This window comes from Sarcophilus harrisii, chromosome 5 (assembly GCF_902635505.1).
Source record: "Sarcophilus harrisii chromosome 5, mSarHar1.11, whole genome shotgun sequence".
NCBI classification, from domain to species: Eukaryota; Metazoa; Chordata; class Mammalia; order Dasyuromorphia; family Dasyuridae; genus Sarcophilus; species Sarcophilus harrisii.
The window spans coordinates 67,317,751-67,344,223 of NC_045430.1; the positions used below are offsets into that span (position 1 = coordinate 67,317,751).

Below are 26,473 nucleotides of genomic sequence, written 5' to 3' on the forward strand. Positions count from 1 at the left end.
CACTATCTTTAGATAATCGCCAGGTGATGTGCAAAGATCCAGAAAGTGGTAAATGGAAGGGACCAGACAGGTTAACTGCTTGGGGGGAGAGGTTAACTGCTTGTATGTCTACAAATGGAGAAGGAATCAGATGGGTGCCGACAAGCCATATTTAACTTGTCCATCAGAGAAAGATGGAGAAGACCCTTGAAACAAAGGAGTAGACCCAAGAAACATTGGGTGGTTCCATTGCTGATTGTGCCCACCACTGAAAGAACATGGCACTTATGGCAATTAACTCATGGACATCAAAAATTGTTAATGAGATTGATGCAGAACTTCAAAACCCTCAGGAATAATTGGATTCCCTGACACACGATAAGATTGTTGTAGGACTTGAAAACACTCAAGAATCATTGGATTCCCTGAGACATGATAAGACTGTTGCAGGACTTCAAAATCTGCAGGAATCACTGAATTCTCTGACACATAATAAAACTGTTGCAGGACTTCAAAAACTTTCAGGGATCATTGGATTCCCTGACACATAAAGTAATGGACAATAAATTGGTTTTGGACTATCTCTTGGCTGCTTAAGGAGGCATATGTGTAATTGTTATTTACATACCCTCCTTTAGGACTTCTGGAAATCTTTTACAACACCATGTTGATTCATATTGTTTGTTACATTACTACTTGCATGTATAATTCATGTTTGTTACATCACATTGAGCCTGCACTGGCTGTGGAGAGAGTCATCACTGCTAGCCTGTGCTTTATTGCTGTGTGCTTGTGTAATACCTCCCATGCTGATGGGTTTGTGTATACCTGTTTCTAGTAAGATACTTCAGCCCAGAAACCCGCTAACAATATCTGGCTTGACTCCCCACTTCCCTTTGGTGTTTTTCATCTCTCTTTCTGAGAAGCCAGGGAGGGCATGATCATCTCTGCTTTGTTTTCACCCCCTTTCCTGAGAAGTCAGGGAGAATGTGATCACCTCCTTTTTTGGGGTTCTCACTTCCCTGAGAAGTCAGGGATGGTGTGACCACCTGTGTTCTAAAACAAAAGAAAGCAGGAGATGTAGAGGGCTGAAACTCCAAAAAGGTATGCTTGAATCAGACAACCAAGCATTTAAGGCTAATTACTTATTCAATGTAAGATAGTGGCTCTATATACATATTTGGATGAGATGGTGATGTGATGGCTCTCCTCACCATTGGTACTTGCTGAATGTTTGGTGTTGAGATATCGTAGGCAAGGATTGGAGGGCAGGGAGAGAGAAGCCAGAGTCACTTGGCATCAGGATGAGGAGGAAAGAGGCTGGAGACTTTGGTCTCCAGAATCCAGGACACATCTTTGGAAAGACATGTGGCAGCTTGACTGCCTCCTTCACTTCTCCCTCTAAAGATCAAGGACTTTGATTTATCCTGACTCTGGGGGACCCTGAGGCCCTCCAGGGAGCTAGCCTGTACTTTACAAAATATATATAAAAAAGTTATAATAAACCCTGACCAGCCCAGGAAAATTTTGGATATTCCTATATTAGAAAGATATTACATTTAAATATATGTATACATATATATTCATATGTCTATCATTTATATATATGTATATATTACATGTATACACACATAATAAATATACCCATGTATGCACACATCAAAAAGTGATTTTTTCTTTTTTACACCTGGAAGGGCCTTATATTTTATTCTTAATTTTTTCTGAGTTCAGCAGCAATTATAGACCATGTTGCCTTCTCCCTTGGAAATATCAGAACTTCTTTCATAGTCAACAATTAAACTACATGATTTCTGTGCCTTAAAGGAGGAGTCTGTCTAGATAATTCAGAAAGGTGCTAAAATATACATAATGCTGAGCAGATATGAAGGGGATCACTCTCCAATCATGTTTGTAAATGTGTGTGTGTGTGTTTGTGTGATAAGATGTATACACACATATACACACACACTCAGAATCACCTCCTGGGACATTGAAGCTTATAGGCTACCAACTCATCATCTGCGACATCTGAAAATATATTTGTCTCAGTATCAAGAAATCATAGTCCCTTGTTACAACTTAGTTATTGACTATTATACGGTATATGTTCTAACATGCCATTTTAACTCTATATTTCTGTTTTCCCATCATTGAATTCTTCAGAGTCACTAAGATGGAAGATAAATAAGAGGCAAATCTTAATGCATCTTCAAAACATAGTCTCAAAGGTAATATTAGATAAAACTGAAGAAGCTGAAGTTGACTTTAAAGATGTCTCCCTGCCCAGCACTCTCCACAGTGCAGCTTATCAGTAAAGATAACTCCCCTTCTTAGTTTTTCTGTATCCTTATTTTCCAACCAACTTTCTTCCTACAATAAAATTCACTCATCCAGCATCCTCATCCTATAGTCAAACTACTATTCATATACATACCACTTTGCTATTTGTAGAGCACTATCCTTGAATTAAGTAAGTAATAAACAAGTACACTTGTCTAAGGACACATTAATAGAGACAGGAATTAAATCCAGGACTCTCACTACTTCTATGCTACTCACTGAAACCTGATGATATTGTATCCTTGGCCATGTTTTCTACTAATTTTGTAATTTTACTTATATACCTGGCTCTGTTCCTGAAATCTTGGGGTTTCAAACCATGCTGATTCATCCTGGAATTTCTGTCAATGCTTGGGGACTCCTTACCCTGAAACATCTAATAATATACAAATCTTCCTCATCCTTCCAACATCCCTTGTTAAGATCCACTTGGCATCTGTGCTTAGCATCTGTGTCTAGTGTTGTTGGAAGTTATGTCTAAGTCTATGTGAACTCATGGACTTTACATAGTAAGTACTTTTATATATTTATTTCTTTATTTCTTCCCCTCTTCTGCCTCACTGGTCATGGTGAGAGAATTGGAATACTCCTTGCTCCCAATTATTACTTTTAACCTCTTCCTTGACCATTATCACTCAACAACCTCTGTCTTTGATGTTCACATTATTCAAATTTATCATCCAAACCATTTTATTAACCATTGATCAACCAACTTCATTCCTAAATTACGTCAGTGCCTGGATCATAGTCTTACACTTTGCCCTTCATATTAATACATATTAAGAGACTTCAATATGCATATCGATGCTACTTCCTTCCGCTACTCTAACTTCTCAGTTCTTCTATCCATGCAGTTTCCATGACTCTTCTATTTTTTCTCAGCTTCACACTAAGATAGTAATACACTTAATATTATCACAAATATTATACTTCCCTGTTGATAAATTTTGTAATTACTTCAGGTGATTATAATCTTTTGCCATTCCATCTTTTCTTATGCCTTTTTGCCCCTAACACTGTTTTTCAGCTTCTTCATTAAGTATAACCTTTTCTTCTATCCCTCCTTCTTTCCCAGGCCATTATCTCTTTATTTGGTAAATCAATTCAAGTCTACACTGTCCCCTATATTCAAATACCTTGCTCCCCTGTACTAATGCTGATACTATTGCACAATCCCAGCCTTAGATTACTACTAATCATGTGCTACTGAACAGAGCAAAGTTATTAAGCTCTCACTCTGCCATCTTGACTCTACTTCTTGCTCTGTCTTTTTGGCAAAGGACTGGAGTCACATATAGGGGAGATCTGAAAAATAGTTATAGAACATATAAAATATAGTGGGGAGGAGAAAATTCTAATTGAGGGATCAACAGATATCTCTAAATAGGAGAATGATTCCCAAATGCCCAATAAGAATGCTTGATGGTAGTAAAAACTATAAGTATAGCCAAGGTAGAAGGCACCTACAGCCTCAAAAACTACCTTTTGCCTTGATTTTTTAATTTCTAAAATTCTGTGAAAAGGAATTAACACATTTATAAAAGTGCTGAGAAATGTGTCAAGTACTCAGCACTCAATACTGGTTTAATAAATGACAATGAGGATGGTAATAGTAAATTGACATTAAAATAATTTCTCACCCAGTTCTAAATTTCCAAGAAGCCAGCTTTAATAATCATAGATAATGTAAATAATGCAGTCCTTGGCTAAAAATATTAGCATTTTACATATCTGTCTTTCTTTCAAAATTATTGACACAGTTTGATGATAATAAAATGAACACTACTTATAGTGATTATCAATGTTTATGTTGCTACAAATGCATCATAATTATAAGTTTATGTTATTTACCATAAGGTTATCAGAATTTTAAAAATATATTATTTGCCATTATCATTATATTAAAATAATAGTTTTTCATTTTTCAAATTATTTTCTCTCTTTTCTGGTCATTTTTACTTTTATATCACCATGCCACAATGTCTAATTTTCTGTTCTAAAAGCTTAGCAAAATATAGACATGCAAAAGGACAAACAGACAAGGCAATCTGCAAAAAATCTCTAGCCCTGAATTATTCTGAATGCCAGTAAGAAACAAAAGAAACACTATCCTTAGTCAGTACTGGGTAGGAAGAAACCTTTTGTTAAAAATGAAACCGGGCAAGTGAGTTGGTTGAATGGCATTTTGTTTTCTTTCTCAGATTTCTGGACACATTAGAGACATGTCTCTTCAACATTTGCTATTCAGTTGCTACAATAGACATATTAAGGTTTTAAATTCTTAAATGTAAACTATTTAATACATACAAATTTGATGTTTAATAGATAACAATTTAAGGAACATTAATAAGAAGAAAAATCCTTGGCCTTGCTTATTCCTTAACAGCAGTCTAAGAACTTACTAAGAATATCCAAACATTTAGCTTTTTCTAACATTGGATACAGAAAATCTGGTCATCCCACTGCTACCCATAGACCCTGGACATGAGTGTCACCCTAATGAGATACTGGTTGTGGTAGATAAAGGTATTTACAGCAACAGTGGCTCTCTTGGAGAGAAAAGATGATGCTTCCTCCTACATATTAACACCCTGGGGCAAATCCCTGATCCTTAAATAAAACTCTGAGCTTACTTTCTACTAGAAGACAGTACATATACAGAAGAGAAAGAAAGAAAAACTAAAGGGATCTGGAAAATCTTCAGATAACAAATGGCACCTAAGGAGAGGCTTGAAGGAAAGTGAAGAATTAAATAGGTAGTGTTATGGCCAGAATTCTGAACTTGAAACAAGGATTCTTACAAGGTATTAAGTCAGTGGAATTGATAAACACAATGGTTATCTAGTTTAGCATGGTGCAGTTCTCTAAATTCAGTATGATTGATTTAATCTTACAACAAATAGTGGTTTCCTAGTGATATAATGATTGGTAATGCTCAGTGTAGAGCATGTAAGCTGGGACTCAAACTCAGAGAGCCAGAGAGGACAAGCAGACTGGAGGCAGGATCTCAAGCTCTAGGAGCCAAGGAGAGAGATACATTCCATCTTCAGTCAGGCTTCTGTTGGCAGGCTCTCCTCCTGCATTTTCTCCACTGAAACCAAGTCCCCTCTGAAGGCCACAAGAAAACTAGCTGAGCACCAGGTAAAGGAGACAATAAAGGCTTTTGGACTTTAATACCTGGCTATTCTCATGGTGATGACTCTGAATGAAATGAAGGCTGCTCCAAAGACCTCCAGAAAATCACTAAGAGCACTATAAGGTAGAGGTGAAGGAATACATTCCACAAATAGAGGGGAACCTAAACAAAAGCACAAAGCTGGGAGATAGAATGTGGAGTTCAGGGAATCCATATATACCTATACAAATTCTACATAAGTCCCAACTCCTTAGTGAAATCTTCCCTAATTATTCTAGCTTCTCCTGACTGAATTGATAGGAATAAATTAAATCACTGAATTGGATTCCAATCATCTCTAAAATGCGACAGTTGATGATTCATTGGATAGAGCGCTGGGCCTAGAGCAAGAAAGATCTGAGTTCAAATCCAGCCTTAGATACTTCCTAGCTGTGTGACTGTGGGTAAGTTATTTAACCTCTGATTGACTGACAAAAGGATCCATTGGAGAAGAAAATAGCAAACCACTTCAATATCTTTGTCAGGAAAACCCCATGCACAGCGTTGGCCCATGGGGTCATGAAGAGTCAGACAGGACTGAATAACTGAACAAAATCTATAATATGTGCTAAAAGGTGACCTGGTGCATATAATACTAGCTCTGTAGTCATGAAGACTCATCTTCCTGGGTTCAAATCTGGCCTCAGACACTGACTAGTTGTTGGATCCTAGGAAAGCTACTTAATTTTGTTTGTCCACCTTTTGGCAACAGTACAGAACAACTGAAAGTATAAAGATAATGCACTCTACACAGTTACCATCCTCTTAATTTGTCACTTAGTTTTAACAATGCATTTTTTGGAAGTTCAAAATTAGATAACACTTTTTCATTTCACTTATTATTGTACTCACCAAACAAACGCTGATGGAACAAGAATTTGCCCGCTATTAATCCTATGAGAATTGCAAGTAGCCATAGCAGCACTTTCAAGAGTTTCCAGCCTCCTCCTCTAGGGTATTTATTGGTTACAAAAGAAAAACAGTTTCCAACAACAATAACATTGGCCTCAGTTTGACTGTGAGAGACAGGGTCCTCCGCAAATATTAAGAAGTTAAAGAAGATCACCAGATAAGCCACAATCAATCGAGACCATGGATGCTGGAAATAATATCGGAAGTCTTTACCCATGCTTCAGAATCTGTTTAGTAGTTTTCCTGTGTGAGGAAAGATACATATGATTAGAAGAAAACAAAAGGTCATTTTACTTTAAATTCTTAAATCTGATGCAGGGATGGACCAGATGACCACTGGGGTTTCTTTCAATTCTTAATCCATGTTCTTAACATCAAGAGAATTCAATTTCCTCATCTAGCACCTGCTTCTCCATCATGACAAGAGAACTTGAGGTCAAGGATTATTAGCAAATAATAAAACTGCTGATACTCCTTGGTCATAGACAGAGCATGAACATAGTTTTTACATATCATAAACTAAAATTGATATATACAGCTGTATATACAGCTCTTCATCCCGACCATCTAAGATGTTCTCCTCTATATACCACTCTATAGAGGCATCTTCACTTTTTCATGAAATTTAACTAATTCTAACCCCCAATCAAAGCCCCAAAATAGTCATTGGGGAGATTACAAGTATTTAATCATTGTGCCCTGAACAAATCCATAGTTGCTCTGCCTAGTATGTGCAAGGGAGAGTGAATTTGTCTAGTATTTTAAATTACATTTAGAAAAAAAAAAATTTCCTCTCAATGCATCCTCCTTTCTTTCTTGTTTCCTAAATTGTTGACTACCATTACTCCCCACACCAATCTGACTAGTTGCAGGCTTTCATCCTTTGGTTAATGGTTACAGTTGCTAGATGGATCTGGTTACTCTTTATCATTTACTTTTTGCTATATAAAAGACATAAAAGTTTTATTTAAATTGAATGGGACTATTCATGAAAATTTGTGAAATGCTGCTTTCCAGCTTTAAAAAGTGGTTATCCCAGCCTCTTACTGGAAATTGCTTAATTTTTTGCTTACTGTTCAAGCTGCTTCTTTTTGCATTTAAATAATCTTTTGTAATTCCAAAAGTGCTGTCACTATACTGTCATATCTTCACCACCAAAGGGTGGGTGTTACAAGTATTTTAACCTCGCAGGGAACTGACAACCAGAAAGCTTGACTGACTTGCTCACAGTAAAATAAGTGACAAAGTTCATACACAAACCTAAGACTTCAGATTCTTTCTTGATAATGGGGGTTTAGTTAGTATAATGATATACTTGCAGGACTTCATTTATGAATGTCTTTTCATTTAAGTGGCACAGTGGGTAGAATACTGGATTTGAAGTTGTGAAAAACAGATCTTACCTCAGATCTGGGATCATGGATAAGATCCTTAACCTCAGTTAAACTCAAATTTTCTCATTTATAAGATGGGGATAAATACTGGGTCTGAATCCCAAAGATATAATAAAAGAAGCAAAAGATGTCACATGTACAAAAATGTTTATAGTTGCTCTATTTGTAGTGGCAAATAATTGGAAAATGAGTGGATGCTCATTAATTGGGGAATGACTAAATAAGTTGTAATATATGAAAGTAATAGATTATCATTGTTCTATAACAGATGATGAACAGACTGATTTCAGAAAAGTCTAGACAAATTCACATAAACTTATGCTCAGGTAAAGTGAGTAGAAGCAAGAAAACATTGTACACAGCAACAGCAAGATTATGTGATAATCAAGTATGAAACACTTAGCTCTTCTCAGAAATTCAGTGATCTAAGGCAATTTCAATCAACTTTGGATGGAAATGCTATCTGCATTCAGAGAGAGAACTATGGAGACTGAATGTGGATCCAAGCATACTGTTTTCACCAATTTTTTTGTTATGGTTTTTTTCCCCCTTTCATGGTTTTTATCTTTAGTTCTGATTTCTCTCCCCCATGACTCATATGGAAATATGTAAAAAATGAATGTAAATATATAATCTAAATAAAATAAAATCAAAAAAAGACTAATCATACCTATTTCACTGGATTGTTTTGAAGATCCAATGAGATGATATATGTAAAGTGCTTTGCAAATCTTTAAACACTATATAAATAATTATAGCTTTTGATTTTTCAAAATACATGCAAAGATAGTTTTCAACATCCACTCTTCAAAAACTTTGTGTTCCAAATGTTTCTTTTTCCCTTCCTTCTTCCTCCCCTAGACAGCAAGTAATCCAATATAAGTTAAACATGTACAATTCTTCTAAACATATTTCCACGGTTATCATGCTGTGTAAGAAAAATCAAATCAAAAGGGGGGTGAGGGGAATGAAAAAGAAAAAAAATTCCAAACAACCAAAAAAAAAAAAAAGATGAAAATACTATGCTGTGATCCACATTCAGTCTCCATTTAGTCTTCTCTCTAGATATGGATGGCTCTTTCCATCACAAATCTATTGAAATTGCCTTGAATCACCTCATTGTTGAAAAGAGCCAAGTCCATTACAGCTGATCATCACATAATTTTGTTGTTGCTGAAATACTATAATAAAAATATTATCTACAATAAGGAGCAAACTCAGGATTTGAACGTATGTTATTCTAGTCTAAATCCATGTTCTTCACAAGTATACAATGCTTTTTCTGAAAACCATTTTGTGGCATTTGAGTTTTGGAGTTTGGAGGTTTTTTTCAAAGAATAACTGCCATAATGTACATAAAACTTTTTTAATTATGAAGGACTAAATAAAATGTGTAAAGTTAGAGATTGGACCTGTGATTCCAGGTGGGAAAACTCACTTTACTAATGCAGTTTTCTCTACAACTTAGTCTTAGAGAGTTCCCTAGAGTATTGAAATAATTAAATGACTTGCCCAACGTAACAGAAGCAATATGTATTATAGGCAAAGATATATTCAGATATACCTGGCTTTGAAGTTAGTTCTATATCCACTATTCCATGTACCTCTCATATAGTATTATATGTTGTTATTACAAGACGGGATAAAAGGACCATAATTCATTACTTTTTTAATGTTATCTCTAGTCTTAATAGGGCATAATTAAACCTAACCAAAAACATTTTCTAAGAACATTCTATGTGCATAGCTCTATTCTAGAATGAAGAAGATATCGTTCCAACTTTTCTATTATTTTCTTAGCTATCTGTGCTTCATATGTCACCTTAGAGCATTAATGGTTCTGATTTAAAAGTTTTTATGATCAAATATATGATATAATAGATGCAGTTAAGCATAGTACTTTATGCACTTTTTCCTGCAAACAGAATAAGTAGTTTTTTATTGTTACCATACATTTTGTGAAATATACTGCTATATTTTTATGATCCCCAGTTTAATTAGCATCAAACAAAAAAAGTCCTTAAACTGAAAAATTTTAGACAATTACTTAAAATTATTGCTATTGGTGTGTTATGAAGATTGATATTCACATTATGCCTTGTCTTAGAAAAAAAAGATAATCAAATTGTATTTATGTGGTAACTTGTTTCTTAGAATATTTTAAAACAACAACAAAAAATATTTATCCTCAAATGCCAAGTGAAAGTTGAGCAGAATCAAATAAGGGTATGATTTCATGCTAAAGCATGACCCTTATCCCTTGAGATTACTGCTACTTCTTGGCCTGAAATTCTCATCATTAGAGTGTAATACGGCGAAAAGCACATTCAAAAAGTAATATATGCATACATAAGATTATCAGTCTAGTGCTAAAAGTGGCAGCAAAGGCAATTTTTCAGCAACTCTCCCAATGTCACACAAGCAATATGTATTAGAGATAGAATCTAAACCAAATCTTCTTGATATCTGAAAAAAGACCCTTTTTTGGAATTGCCACAAATGTATTTTTTAAGAGGATTGAGAAAGAATGGATAAAAGTTTAAATAAGAAGCAAGAGGTAAAGAAAGAAATGCAGAGTCAGAACACCTGGGATAAAATTCTTACTGTATCACTTATCCCATGAATAGGGGCTCAACACATAACATCTCTGGACCTCAAATTACACAGTTGTAAAATGAGGATGATATATGTTTCATTCTAGGCATATCTCTATTAATCTATGATAAGTTGGTAGCGTCTTTGGTGATATGTGAGAGAAGAATTCAAGTACCTGAATGGAGGTGCCAGGACACAAAAGGCAAGAGCAAATTATGTGATACTCAGGCAATCATCTATGACGTGGAAATAAGTAAGTTTCGGAATGGGACAAGCATGGAGAAGAACAAAAAAAAATTTTTTTTTTGTTTGAGATATGCCTCAGAGGGAGTAGATGGCACAGTGGATAAAGCACCAGTCCTAGAGCCTGGAGGACCTGAGTTCAAATTCCTGCTCTAATCACTTAACACTTACTGGCTGTGGGACCTCACTTAATCTCAAGTGTTTCAACCCTCCACCCAAAAAAAAAAAAAAAAAAAAAAAAAGGTATAACCTCGTGATGAAGGGATGGATTGTGCATATCATTTTTATCCCACTGCTGAGGAAATAGACACATGTTCTGTGTAGCATCTTAAATATTGAATGTTTAACAAAGATTAAATAATGGCACAACAAAAATCTGCCTTAGTTCTAGCCTAGCTTGAAAGACTACACAAACTTTAAAATTAATCAATGGCAAATATAAGCAGTTTTCAACAAATAATAGCACAATTCTGTATCATTTACGGAATTACAGTGATTCCTATCTTTAATATTTCCCTGATTATCCATTCACAGTCTAAATGTTTTTACATTGTTTATATTGTATTTATAAGACAACATAAAAAGAAACCACAAAACAAAGCAGTACTAAAGGTCCCACAAAAAAAAATTAATAAATCTTTTGTACCTATATAAAAATACTTATAAACACTTTCATAGGGCTTGAAACAGAAAACCAAACCAAAAGTTGACATCATTTTTAGTGTTTACACATTTTAATCCTTGAGTGATTATTTAAATGCTATCAAGAAGCTTGTAGCAGTGGATAATATTGAACACAGAAAGATCTGGTTTCAAATTCAAATGAGAGTCAGTAGCTATGTGATCACTGATACACAGAGCCTTTTAAAATCTGTTTCCTCTTCTATCAAACATATATTAAAGTTACCCAAAAAAATAAATAAATAACAATGTTAGTAAAACAAGGTTTTCAGAGATTAGTTTTTTATCTGACATTAAAAACTTTAGAAGACTGAGAAATTAAAGTGAAGCAGACAAAACTTAGTCTCTGATCATATAGACTGGCTATATGTCTTTATAAACTGATGGAGCTGTGATTCACCCCCAACAATGGATGGAGTTGTGGAAACTCTTTCCAAGCACGCAAACTAAAATCCCGTATTGCATACCCATCCTCTGGGATTTGTAGCAATATCTTTCTAAAAATTCTCCCAAAAATATTCACTACATATTCCGGAGGTCTTCCTCTGTTTTTTAAAATATTTTTGGGATGCCAAAGAACCACTATGGCTGAATCTGGTATTTCTCATTTATGAGAAATCAAGTCTTTTTCCAGTCATTCTTGGCCTGTGTCTTTTACAATACTTTTCAGGAGCAAGTCAGCATTGTTAACACCCTGCAGACTGTTTATGTGCACCATGGATCTTCCATTGTGCTTAAGATTACTTAAAATTTTAGTTTTGCTGAAATCAGTGGTGTTCCACAATGTTAAAATATATATATATATATATATATATATATATATATATATATATATATCCATTAGAACTAAAATATCAAACTTTATAATTGGACATCATTAAATGAGGGGAAAGAAGTTAAAATTTTTTAAAAAGATATTACTGTGACAAAAGATCAGTATTTGAGAAAAAAAATTAGTTCCAAAAAAAAAAAAAAAAAAACCCTGGTTATTTATAATTTTTTAAATGGTATTGACAGGATTTATTAAAAAAAGAAAAAAAAAACTTCCTAAAACATGCTATAGTTTCCATAATTCTTTCCAGGCTTGGGATAACACAATGAAATTCACTTTTAGTTGCTATTTTTAAGTAACAAAATGCTTGTGTTTTCAAACCTAAATGCAGACATACAACAGTAGCTATTTTCCACAGTCCTTAAAATGCAACTACACAAGTTAAGCTCGTTGTGGTTTTTTTTAAAAATAGATGTCAAAATGGTTTTTAGATGAGTCACAATGAAGTTTAAAGAACCCCTTAAGTTCTAGGAGCTTTAAAATACTAGAAAAAAAATTAAAAAGGGTTTTCAAAAGACCCATATGAACCTAAATTTAATTAACAAGAAATGAAGACCTCTTAGATTAAGTTGTTTGTTTTTGTTTTTGTTTTTTCCTTTGCTTGGCTCAATTTTTTCAGCAAAGCGCAAGGTCCTTCAAGCACACTAAGTTTGCCTAAGCAGAGGCAACAGCCCATATACGGGTGTAAGCTCTCTTACGAACTACATACCTAAAAGCTTTACGAGACCTACCTGGCTTCATCACACTACAGAACTGCGAAGAAAAAGAATCTGAATTTGGTGATTAAGGTTATGCAATTACATCCACATTCACCAGAAGGAAGGAAAGGAAGACCAAGAGACTGAGAGACACAGACAGACAAATCACACTGCAGTTTGACAACAGTTGAATATAAGAAGCAGCTAGCCCAGCTTGCCTTACGAGAGTGGACAGAAGGGGACAGGGGAGACTGTACTTACCCGGTTCCGGTTCGAAACACACGTGTGTGTGTGTGTGTGTGTGTGTGAGAGAGAGAGAGAGAGAGAGAGAGAGAGAGAGAGAGAGAGAGAGAGAGAGAGAGAGAGAGAGAGAGAGACAAAGAGACAGAAACAGAGAGAGAATGCAAAACTAAAAAGAAATAAATCGCAATTCTTCCGAGGATGAATGGTCTACCTTGCAAGCCAGAAGAGAAGAGCCCCTGGAGGCTTTTATTGCTGCTGTACAGCAATTGCCACCGAGGTCACGGAACTATTAATACCTGCTCGGCCCACCCACCACCACCTCCCTTTACTCCATTCTTTCTAGCCCCAGGCCTCAGACGCTATCCAGGCCGACCTTAAAAATCTCTCTTCCCTCGGCGATCCTGGCACAGCTTGCTTTCCGGTAAAGGGGAGGAAGGGGGAAGGCTACGACAAGGGCAACCGCTGCAGCTTGAGTGACCTAGGCTCCCTCCAATTCTGCCCGCTGCATCGCCAGCTGGAAACATGTCTCTTCTTCCTCTCCGCCCCCCCGCCCCCCACCTTCCCACGCCCCCGCCCCTCCACACTCCAGTCACTCTCCCTTCTTCCCGGTGGAGGCGCAGCTGGACACTAACAACCCCCTGGGAAATCGCTACCGTTGCTGAGCGCGCCAGTGTCCTCTCCTCCAAGTACCGCCTCTGCAGAACTGAACAGGTAAAGAGGCGACTAAAAGATTTAAAAGGGGGGAAGAGAGGCATCATAGCAAATGCTTTCAGCAATAACCTTATTTTTTTAGTAGAAACATCAAAAGCATTGCCAGTTCCATCCTCACTGAGACTCTTGTCTCGGGGGTTGACAGGTGGGCTGATAAGCAGCCCACCAACTCTGCAAGACTACAAAGAGCGATCAACTTTTAAACAGCCTCCAGTCAAAAAGAATCTACCCCTAATTATTTTCGGGCAAAAAGGTAGAGACTAAGAATATGATAGGGTTTGGGTTGATGTTTTGTTTTGTTTTTTAACAGATTTGGTAGTTACTGTAGAGATTAGGCAGAAAAGAAAGTATTTTTACTTTTCTTTTTCAGAGACTGACAATCCCTCTTTGTGCACTTCCTTCCAATTTCTCCTTCCAAAATTTTTTTTCTTATTAACGCCATTGTCTTCCACATAGAGCTCTTTCTATGGAATATAAACACCCCTTCTACAATTTCCTTTTTCTCCCCATCAGTCTAAGGCTGGTTCAACACACTTCAAAAAAAAAAAAAAAAAATTCGACTTCAGATTTTATTCTTAGCAGATTTGGTAAACGATTTGGAGGGTCATGGAATTGCGTTTTTTTTCTCCTTTGCAGCTCTTGTAGATGAGCATATAAAATATTCAGCTATTTTTAAAGATATCATAGAACACCCATTATCTATATGTAATATGAATTGAACAGAGCAATGAAAAATATTCTCTGTCTACTTCCTGCATACTGTGTGGGAACTGAGGAGTAGAAGTGAAAAGCTTTTGAGAATGTATGACTCATTACAGGGAGGCTCCTAATTGGCTACTGAACCAAAAGAGTTGATGACTCAGGGTACCTCTGAATCCTAGCCTGCCGTGTCTGCAGCTATCTACTTGACAAACTATGATTTCGTCATCATGCCTATAATTCAGTTTTAGACACTCAACACCTTACCAGCTTCCTCAGCCTTCTCTCCCCTCTGATTGGAGGGCTGGAGAGTGGAACACTAAATTCCTCCCAAAGTTTTCCTTTATAAAGGTTAGGGATCCATACTTTGGAGCTAACTTTCTTTTTTTGAGGATACCTTTCCACCACCACCCCCTTTAGAATTCTCTTTTTCTTATTTTGCATTCTGAGCACTTAGCACATCATCTGGCATGTGTTTTTGTGCAGTTTAGTCACACCTGACCTTTCATTATATCATTTGGAGTTTTCTTGGTAAAGATACAAAAATTGTTTGCCTTTTCCTTCTCCAACTCATTTTACAGATGAACAAACTGAGGCAAACACAGTGACTTGTCTAAGGTTGTACAACATCTCTGAAGCCAACTTTGAACTCAGGAAGTTGAGTCTTCCCAATTCCAAGCCCAGTGCTCTAATCACTGTGTCACTTAGTTGTCATTTTCCTTCTATAACACACTTCATCTCCCATTTCTGACCTTTCACCATGGGCTATCCCACATGGCAGGGTCATCCATTGCATCCCAGGCCATTTTCAATTATCACGATTTTCATCCTGCCACTGAATCCCAAAGACTCTAGAAGAGAGAGTAATGTTGATTATTTTATGCCACTCTGCCTCAATTAAATCCAATTTATGCACAAATCTTGATGAAGGTGAATAAGACCATAGAAAAAAAGCCATGATTCTGCTAGCAACCCATTGTCCAGATAGACCACAGGGAGTGGTGATGACCAAGAGAGTCTAAATTACAATAAACAATCTGATAGCCAAGCTACTCCCTGAGGCAAGCAAGAAGGAACATTGATATGATTATCTCTTTAAGTGCATCTTTTGCTTTTGATTAGATCTTTTTGTTATCCTAAGTAAGCATTTATTGCAATAGGGCTAGTTCAATTCCATGCACTGACAAACCCTACAGTTATTATATCAAATCAGAAGTCCAAGTTATGATGTTAACCCCAGAGGTTATTTCTCTTCTATAAAAGAACATACCTGTACCTTACTTTCTTGTAAACTCCTATTAGAACCTAACTTTTTTTTTCCTTTAAAAAAAATTTTTAGTAATAGCTTTTTATTTTCAAAATACATGCAAAAAAAATTTTCAACATTCATTCTTGCAAAATCTTATATTCCACATTTTTCTCTATCCATCCCCTTCCTCTAGATAGAAATAATCCAATATAGGTTAAAAATATTCAATTCTTCTAAACATATTTCTACATTTATCATGTTGCACAAGAAAAATCAGATCAAAAAGAGCAAAAGCAAGCAAACAACACCAAAAAAGGTGAAAATACTATGTTGTGATCCATATTCAGTCCCTATAGATCTTTTTCTGCATGTAGATTGTTCTCTCCATCATCATCATAAGTCAATGGCAAAATTGCCATTGACTCCTTTTTTTTTTTTTTTTTTATTTAATAGCCTTTAATTTACAGGATATATACATGGGTAACTTTACAGCATTAACAATTGCCAAACCTCTTGTTCCAATTTTTCACCTCTTACCCCCACCCCTCCTAAATGGCAGGATGACCAGTAGATGTTAAATATATTAAAATATAACTTAGATACACAATAAGTATACATGACCAAAACATTATTTTGCTGTACAAAAGAATCAGACTCTGAATTATTGTACAATTAGCTTGTGAAGGAAATCAAAGATGCAGGTGTGCATAAATATAGGGACTGGGAATTCAATGTAATGGTTTTTAGTCATCTCCCAGAGTTCTTTTTCTGGGTATAGCTAGTTCAGTTCATTACTGCTCCATTAGAAATGATTTGGTTGATCTCGTTGCTGAGGATGGCCTGATCCATCAGGACTGGTCATCATCTAGTATTGTTGTTGAAGTATATAATGATCTCCTGGTCCTGCTCATTTCACTTAGCATCAGTTCGTGTAAGTCTCTCCAGGCCTTTCTGAAATCATCCTGTTGGTCATTTCTTACAGAACAGTAATATTCCATAATTTTCATATACCACAATTTATTCAGCCATTCTCCAACTGATGGACATCCATTCAGTTTCCAGTTTCTAGCCACTACAAAAAGGGCTGCCACAAACATTCGTGCACATACAGGTCCCTTTCCCTTCTTTATAATCTCTTTGGGATATAATCCCAGTAGTAACACTGCTGGATCAAAGGGTATGCACAGTTTGATAACTTTTTGAGCATAGTTCCAAACTACTCTCCAAAATGGTTGGATTCGTTCACAACTCCACCAACAATGAATCAATGTCCCAGTTTTCCCACATCCCCTCCAACAATCATCATTATTTTTTCCTGTCATCTTAGCCAATCTGACAGGTGTGTAGTGGTATCTTAGAGTTGCATTGACTCCTTTTTTTATGTTAGGAATTTAGCCTGTATTATGGCATCATAGATTTATTAGGAACTGCCCACCTAATGGAGTCTTTCTTCTTATTGTAGTTAATTCCTTCAGCCTACTTACTAAGAATCATAACGGGTAGCTCCTTTTAGGGTCGCTTACTAAGCATCACAATGGCTCCCTTCTTTAGGAATTTAGCCTTCCTTGTTATAGCATCTTTTCCTTAGTTAATTTGAGTTCTACTAGGGAACTTAGATCTTGTCTTTTTCCTCGTTAATTGCTAAAAATCTCATATGGAAAATAGCATCTGTCAGCTGCTTAAAATCTTTGCCTCTTGATTTTGAAATGGTCTAAGCCTACAAATTCTTTTGAGACATCTCATAACATTGACCCCAATGTGCTAAGGGGTTCAAACCCTTTCTCATCAACATTTGATGGCCCTTATGGAATGAGTCCTGAAACCCCAATATATTTAAGGAATTCAGCACATTACCATCCTCATATCCCATCATGTTGGTGCTCTGGGCAGAGAATCACCCCCATATCCCATCATCAGGACATTATAATGTCACCTATTACATATGTGACCAGTAGTAAACTTTCTAGCCTGTGAACTGTCCATGATTTCAAACTCTAGTTAGAGAATAAAGAAGGAATAGGAGAAAAGGCTGCCCAAAATATTCCTAGCATTAGCCCTTATAGTCTTTTAGAGCTTTGTGAAATAAACCCCTTATAGAACCATTCTTACAATCTTTGACAAAACTGATTAGCCTGAGGCTGCCAGGTGTCAATACATTGGTCTCTCCACCTTAATGGATGCTACTCAGCTGTAATCCTGACTATGCCTAACTCCATAGAAATTCTTAGCTTCTTCTTCCTTAGGGAAAAATATGTGATGACATATTTCCTTAGCTTAAACCCTACTTTCTCCAGCTCTTTTAGAAAAAAGGGGAAAGGTTTGCCAAGAAACCAACAAAAGGCTGTGTTTTCTCAGAGGCTTAGTCACAAAAGCTTTTCATCTTTACTGCAAGAAATTCTCAGCCCCAAGTGTCAAGCTCTTTAGAACAGAAAGCAAGGTCATTCTGGCTAATACCCTAGACTTTGTTGTTTCTTTGGATTCTTTTTAGTTAGATTTTGGGAGGCATTCCATATATTTCCCCAATTTTTAATATCTGGAGGCTATACTATAAATCAAGTAATGAATAGCTCTGGGATTCAAAGTTCCCCCTATTCAAAGCCTAAATTTCTTCTTGTATCTCATTTATATGAGGAGGCAGAAAGACAAGCACACAGAGACAAAGCCAAGCACTTGAAAAGAACATTATTTTGTTTATTAAATCAAGAAGGCTTCTTCAAGGCAGGGAATGTCTTTTGCCATTTTTTTGTATCCCTAGTGCTTAGTGCAAAGCCTAGAAAAAGGTACTTATTAGACCAACAGACTAATTTAATCTCGGTCATTAGCTCAGTGGTATTCATGGACCTTTCATATGCAGATGCAGTTAATAAAATATTAAAAGAGGCTTTCTCCCATCCCTGAAATCAATTTATGAAACAAAGTTCATTTATTAATATAAAAAACCCAATAGAACAACCACAAAACTCTGTGCTAGATGAAGTATGAGATATAAAGTAGAATAAAATGCTGTTCCTTCCCTCAGTAAAGTTATAATTTTGTATATGGCAAGCACACAACCATAATCATAAAACAATGCAAAAAATGATAAATGCTATGAGAAATATAAAGTTCTATGGATGTTTAGAGGAGGATGTTTAGAGTTGAATTTCAAGAAGGACTTTACAAAAAGAAGTGGCACTTGAGCTGGTTGACTCCAAAGGAAAGGAATGACAAGGAAAGAATTTCAGAATAAACAGCATGAACAGATGATCAGTCAGGAAAACAGGAGATATGCTGAAGAAATGCTGAAATAATCTGCTAGAGCATAGTGGTTATATAGTAGAGGATAAGACTAGAAAGGTAGATTGAGACCAGATTAAAAATAACCCTTAATACAACCTTTAGATTACATTTGTAACATATATCTAATACCTCTGTCACTTCCCCACTCTTATCTCCCTCCAAAGTACTCCCCATTCTTACCATAAAATTCATTACAAATCACAAAATTATCTGGTGGTTGGAGCCATAATAGCAGAGAAAAGGCAAAGGCTCACTTGAGCTCTTCCAAAATTCCCCTCCAAAAAACTTTAAATAACACCTCAAAAAAAATGAGTTCTGCAGCTGCAGAACTCACAACAGAATGGGATAAAACACTTTTCAACTTAGAAGATTGGCAAGAAAGATCTGTCCCACTGGAGTGAGAGTACAATGCAGCAGTCCAGTCTCAGGTAACACTGTCCCAACCTAATAGAAGGCCATTGGGGCAGTGGAATTAGAAGCATTGGTTTCTAAAACTCTTAGCCCACAGTTTGTCAAGCATCTGATCAGAAGATTACAGGGGTCCTTTTGCTGGTACTGGATCAGGACTTGGTTGGATTACATATATATATCTATATATCCTCAGATCTAGATTACAGTCTTCAGTGGGAGTTCAGGGTGAAGAAGACCAATAGCATACAACATAAAGCAACAGAAAGGCAAGTGCTCTGCTCATAGTTCTAGGACAGAAAGAATGCTTGTGGTCACTCAAATACCAGAGCATAGGCCAGGAAAGTAGTAAACAAACCTCTCCTTAAACCATACCACCTTTGAAAGAACTGAAAAGTTATTGATCCCCAGAACTAACTCTGAAAGTTCACCAAAAAAATACAAAATACAAAATATAAAAACAAACAAACAAACCTGTTTCCATCTCAGGAGCAAAGCCCAACCCTGATATGAGGCTAAAAGTCAAAAAATGGGCCAGAAAATGAGCAAATAATAACAAAAATCCTAACCATATAAAATTATTATGATAGTGAATAATAAAACACAAAGTCAGAAGAAGTCAAAACAAAGTCAAAAATGCTATATCCAGAATCTAAGAAAAAAGGCGAATTAGTGACAGGACCCAAAAAAATTTCTGGAAAGAACTCAAAAAGAATTGCAGAATTCAAATAAGAGAGGTAGAAGAAATATCAGTTAAAGAAATTACTATTTTGCATAAAATTCATGAAAAAGAGAATTAATGGGTTGATAAATGAAGCACAAAAAACACATAGGAAATAAAACCTAAAAAACAGAATAGGCCAAAAGGTAAAAGAGACACAAAAATCTGATAAAAAGAAGAGTGGTTTAAAAAAGCAGAATTGGCCAAATGGTAAAAGGACAAAAAAATTCATTGAAAAGAAGAACTCCTTAAGAAAGTAGAATCAACCAAAAAAAAAAAAAAAAGGAGATACAAAATCTCAATGTAGAAAATAAGTATTTAAAAATTAGAATTGAGCAAGTGGAAGGAAGATAATAATTCAATGAAACATCAAGAAGCAATGAAACAAAGTGAAAAAATGAAAACAAATGAACATAATGTCATAATGTGAAATATCTCATTGGAAAATGACTATCCTGGAAAATAGATTCAGGAGATATAATTCAATAATTATTGAACTTCCTGAAAGCCATGATAATAATAACAACAATCTACACATTATTTTTGAAGAAAATTTTTTAAAAACCTGCCCCAATATTTTAGAATAAGAGGGTAAAATAGAACTTGAAAAAATATACTAATTACTTCTTGAAAGAGATCCACAACTAAAAACTCCTAGGAATTTTATAGCCAACTAGAGTTCCCAGGTCAAGGAGAAAAAAAAATTATAGCTAGTCAGAAAGAAACAACTCAAATATTGTGGAGTCTTAGTTAGGATAATATAAGATTTAGTGGCTACCACATTAAAGAATCCAGAGGGCTTGGATATATGATATTATGGAGGGCAAAGGAAATAGGACTACAACCAAGAATTCAGAAAAACTGAGTATAATCCTTCAGGAGGAAAAATAGACATTTAATGAAATAGAGGATTCAAGCATTCCTGACAAAAAGACCAGAGTTGAATAATAAACTTGATTTTCAAATATAAGACTCAATAGAAGCATAAAAAGTTAAGACAAATTATAAGAGATTCAATAAGGTTAAACGATTTACATTCCTACATGGGGACATAAAACTTCTAACACCTAAGAACTTTTTCATCTTTATGGCATTTAGAAGGAATAGGAATAGGTATAGGATCATACATGTGATCCTATGTCAAATCACATAGGATGTGAGTTGACTATGATGGGATAGTATCTAAAAAATATTGAGGGGTGAAAAAGAAGAATGCACTAGGAGAAGGGTGAACAGCAGGATAGAATGAGGTGATTTATCTAACATAAAAGAGGCATGAAAGAGATTTTTGTAGTGGAGGGAAAGATGAGGGAGGTGAAAGAGAGCAGAATGTGAACCTTATTCTCATTGAAATTGGCTCAAAGAGGGAATAGCACACACATTCACTTTGGCATAGAAATCTACATTACCCTACAGGAAATTAAAAGAGTCAGGGAATAAGTGAGAGAGCTGAGGGCAGATTGAGGGAGGCAATAGTTAGAAGCAAAATATATATTTTTTTAGGATAGACAAAGCGAAGGGAGAATGAATAAACAGAAGGAAAAGTAATATAGAGGGAATTACGAAAAAAAAATTATGGCAAGTATCTCTGATAAAGTCCTCCTTTCTTAAATATATAGAGAGTTGAGTTAAATTTATAAAATAAACCATTTTCTAGTCAATAACTATAACAAACTAGTGTTTGACAAACCCAAAGACCCCAGTTTTGGGGATAAGAACTCACTATTTGACAAAAACTGCTGGGAAAATTGGAAACTAGTATGACAGAAACTAGGTATTGACCCATACCTAATATTATATACCAAAATAAGGTCAAAATGGGTCATTGACATAAAGAGGGACATTATAAGCAAATTAGAAGAACATAGGACAGTTTACCTCTCGATCTGTGGAGAAGGAAGGAATTTGTAACGAAAGAACAACTGGAACTCATTACTGAAGAAAAACTAGATAATTTTGATTATATTAAGTTTTAAAAGTTTATGTAAAAACAAAACTAATACAGACAAGATTTAAAGGGAAACAATAAAATGGGAAAACATTTTTACATCTAAGGATTCTGATAAAGGCCTCATTTCTAAAATATTTAGAGAATTGACTCAAATTTATAAGAATTTAAGCCATTCTCCAATTGATAAATGGTCAAAGCATATGAATAATTTTCAGATGAAGAAATTAAAACCATTTCTAGTCATATGAAAAGGTGCTCTAAATCATTATTGATCAAAGAAATGCAAATAAGATGACTCCGAGGTACACCTCTCAGATTGGCTAAGATAACAGGGAAAGATAATGACCAATATTGGTGGAAAAATTAGGACACTAATATATTGTTGGTGGAATTGTGAATGGAGCCAGCCATTCTGGAGAGCAATTTGGAACTATGCTCAAAAAGTTATTAAACTTTCCACACCCTTTGATCTAGCAGTGTTTTATTGGGCCTATATCCTAAAGAGATCTTAAAGGAAGGAAAGAGACCCACATGTGCAAAAATATTTGTGGCAGCCCTTTTTTAATGTCAAGAAACTGGAATCTGAGTGGATGCCCATCAATTAGAGAATGGCTGAATAAATATATGAATGTTATGGAATAGAAACAATCAGCAGGATGATTTCAGAGAGACCTGGAGAGATGTACATGAATTGATGGTAAGTGAAATGAGCAGAACCAGGAGATCATTATAAATGCCAAAAATAGGATCCTACCATGATCAATTCTGATGGACTGGACTGTTTGCAACAATGACATGATTGAAGCCATTTCAATGATGAAGAGAGCTATCTACCCCCAGAAAGAAGACTGTAGGAACTGAGTGGGGACCACAACATAGCATTTTCACTCTTGTTGTTGCATTTTGTTTGCTTTCTCATTTTCCCTTTTTGATCTGACTTTTCTTGTGCTTAAATGAACGTTTTTATTTTAAACTACTTTCCCACCTAAACCACATTATTCAAAAGGGTATTTTTCTATATATTTACAATGGCTTCCTTGCTATTTCCCTTTAGGGCTCATTTAGAGTCATCTGCTTGGGAAATTTACTCTTGATAACTGGTTTTTCCTCCAGAAACCTACTAAAGGACTTAAAATTTTCTATAATTTAATCCTTTCACCACAAACATTTGCTAAAAACTGTGCTAACAAGAGAACTGTTCAGTTTTGCACACATATATTGTATCCAAGATCTACTGTAATCTATTTAACATATATAGGATTGTTGCCATCTGGGGGAGGGGGTGGAGGGGGGGAGGGGAAAAATCGGAACAGAAGTGAGTGCAAGGGATAATGGTGTAAAAAATTACCCTGGCATGGATTCTGTCAATAAAAAGTTATTTAAAAAATAATAATAATAATAATAAAATAAAAACTGTGCTAGACAATAGAGATAAAAAAAGACGAAATTGAAAAGTTGTCTGCCGTTGAGGAGTTTACAATCTTTTTGGGGATTAAGATGGGCAACAGGTTGTACTCTGCACACTAATAAATATAATCCTAGGAAAATGAAACTCAAACATCCTCTCCCAGCCTGCTTATCGAAATCACTTAACCCTGAGGCACTTTGCTTTCGGGTACTCCGTGTCCTTTAACTGGTTGCATGTGTAGTTAGCTCCATAAACCTAATTAGGAATGAAGATAACTCCCACGTCACTGTTAGACCTCAAAGGTGGGGGTGGGGATGGCGTGGGAGTAGGGGTGGGGATGGCGTGGGAGTAGGGGTGGGGATGGCGTGGGAGTGGGGGTGGGGGGGGATGAGGGTGAGGTGGGGGTGGGGTGAGGGTAGGGGTGGGGGTGGGGATGGGGATGGGGAGATCTTCTCTTTCATTCGGCCGCCTCAGTTTGAAATACGGGCCATGACACTTCTGGATGAGATTCGGGGCTCAGTTAGAGCCAAAGTGAGATTTTGCAGTCAGCCAGCCGGGAACTCAAATCCAAATGCAGTTTGGCACTTCGAACTATGTTCTATCCCATAGAATATATATCATAGTTCTAAATGTTATAGTTAGGACCACTAAAACGCCCATCTCTCGGGAAAAGCTAACCAGCCTATTAGTAACTAGAATGGGGGGGCCCCCCCCGCTTACCCCGGGGCCGGCGGCACAGTGCGCAGACGCGGGCCGCGCGGGCCAATGGGCGGGCGCGCGCGGCGGTGACGCAGAGAGCAGACCGAGCAGGAGCCACTTCCTGGGGCTGCCGGCCGAGGCCGCTAGTTGTCCCGGACTGCACCGGAGGGTGGGCGCCAGGTGCTGACCTCGTCACTATGTCCCATCAGACCGGCATGCAAGGTAAAGCACACGTGGCCCGTGGGGAGGAACGGAAAGGACGTGAAGGGGGGAGGGGCGGAATCGGAGGGGACCCTCGGGCACTGCAGCTTCTCCAGCCGCCACCAAGGTGGGGTGGCCGTTCTTTCAGGAAGCCAGGCCCGTCTTCTCCCTCCCCTCCCATTCAGTGCCCCGGCCCAGCCCCGACCGCCAGGTGCGGGGGGGGGGGGGCTGCAACCTGAGCGGCTGCTAACCTGCGCCGGAGCGTGGAGTAAATTCTCGGAGACACCAACTGTTAGGAGCGGTGCCGAAGCAATTCGTTCCTTTTAGGGCTTTTATGCTTCGGAAGCCCAAGCAAGGCGTCCGGACTTCCTCTGTCAACGGAGGGAGTCTTTCCAGAACTTCTGCCCTCAGTCCCTTCCTTCTGCAGTTAATAAATGACGATGATTCACCGCTCTCGGAGCACTTGCGCTCCTCATCTCGTTAGTTTGCTAAGGAGACTGGGAGACTTCTGTGAGCTTGTTTCTTTCTCCCCCGTAATGGCAACTGGGTATGTGTAATCCTATCCTACCTCCTGTAGTTGATGGTTTAAATAACAGGTATCCTGGGAGCACTCACCTGAACTGAGTGAAATTCCGAACTGCGACAATGACTTCTTTTATAAATTCAAAATGCACGCCGAAATTTGCCAAGTTTCCTTTAAACAAATTGCCTTTCTCATTGAAATTGTTTTTTGTTTTAACTCCCAATGCACAGTGATCTTAGAACGTTGTGCCTGCTTAGCTTCTACCCTTACCTTTGAGTAATTCCTCTGAAAAACACCACCCGAAGCTAAACTTGTAATTTTTTTTTTCATTGATTTTTCTTTGCTATTTAAAATTTTTATTGAGTTTAATATTCGAAATTTGTACACCGCTCAACTGGTTCCTATCATCCTTTTACTATTTATAGTAACAGTAATATTGCTAATTAATAGTAGGCATACTAAAAAAACAAGACCGATTTCAATAAGTTTTTGAGATATATATCAAACGTAGTAAACATAACATATAAATATCAGCATTTTTAAGTTCTTCATTGGTTGACAATTTCTAGTGATTTAGAGATAAAAGAATCTTAGAGACTATCCCCTTCACTTTTTTTTCCGAGGTAATTGGGGTTAAGTGACTTGCCCAGGGTCACACAGCCAGGAAGTGTTGTGTCTGAGGTTACATTTGAACTCGGGTCCTCTTAACTTCAGGACTGGTACTCTGTCCACTTCACCAACTAGTTGCCCCTCTCCCCTTCATTTTATTGATGTGGAGACTGAGTCCAGAGAAGTTAAATATCTTGTCCTGTATTTGAACCCTGGTTCTCTGAATTCCAAAACCAGTATTCTGCTTTACACTATTTCAATTTCATTGAATCCAATTTTAATTTAGGTAAGACTGGGTTTACTATTGTTCTTATAAAGGAGAAACCTAATACTAATATAACTAATGCTATCTATCTTTTATTGCAAACCTTGTGTAATGCAAACAGGAAACTAAGGTTTCTGAGATTAAGATTACCCTGTTACATTGGGTAAATTTGCAGAGACGCAAGAGAGGTCTCAAACTTAGGTCTTCAAATTTAATAAATGTGCTTTCCAAAATGAAAATCACATTGACACTGGTTTTTACTTTTTTGTATATCAGAAAATTGTCATTTAGTAACAGACTTTGGCAAGTTATGTTTTTGTTTGTTTGTTTGTTTTTTTAATCAGCCTAATTTCCCCAAATTAACAAACAAATAATTGATGGTTTTTCTCTTGTTTCTTCTTGGTTATTTCGATGGATTCATTGTATGGTAACTTCTGCTACAGCATTTCAAATAGGGCAGATTAATATTATTTAAAACTGGAATTACTTTTCTGTTGTTTTATAAGACCAAACTGATTTGAATCCATATTTTTTTTTTTATTAATTCTTGGTATCATGATTAAAAAGAAATATAAACTAAGTGCAATGTATTTTTTGAAGTGTTTTGATGTTTTGCATTGCTTAAATTATAAAGGTAAAGAATAAGATTAATATGTAA

At 36.5% G+C, this 26,473-nt stretch overlaps 2 protein-coding genes across 3 annotated transcripts in view; one reads left to right on the top strand and one right to left on the bottom strand.

Moving 5' to 3' along the window:
* TMEM117 (transmembrane protein 117) overlaps positions 1 to 13,655 on the bottom strand; it is a 137,606-nt gene extending 123,951 nt beyond the window's left edge. Inside the window, exons 1-2 of one of the 2 annotated variants that reach the window (XM_003771373.4) lie at positions 13,466 to 13,655; positions 6,347 to 6,649 (exon numbers count right to left, since the gene is read on the bottom strand). In XM_003771373.4, coding sequence (XP_003771421.1) covers positions 6,347 to 6,623 — 277 coding nt within the window. In that variant the 5' untranslated portion in view covers positions 6,624 to 6,649; positions 13,466 to 13,655. Of the gene's footprint in view, positions 1 to 6,346; positions 6,650 to 13,303; positions 13,416 to 13,465 lie in introns of those variants that run through there. The other variant, XM_031940421.1, reaches the window with a different exon arrangement.
* Positions 13,656 to 23,961: 10,306 nt separating this feature from the next.
* Positions 23,962 to 26,473, top strand: part of TWF1 (twinfilin actin binding protein 1) — a 29,323-nt gene continuing 26,811 nt past the window's right edge. The window contains exon 1 of the mRNA XM_031940423.1: positions 23,962 to 24,439. Within this exon, the coding sequence (XP_031796283.1) occupies positions 24,415 to 24,439 (25 nt within the window). The 5' untranslated portion in view covers positions 23,962 to 24,414. The remainder of the gene's footprint in view (positions 24,440 to 26,473) is intronic.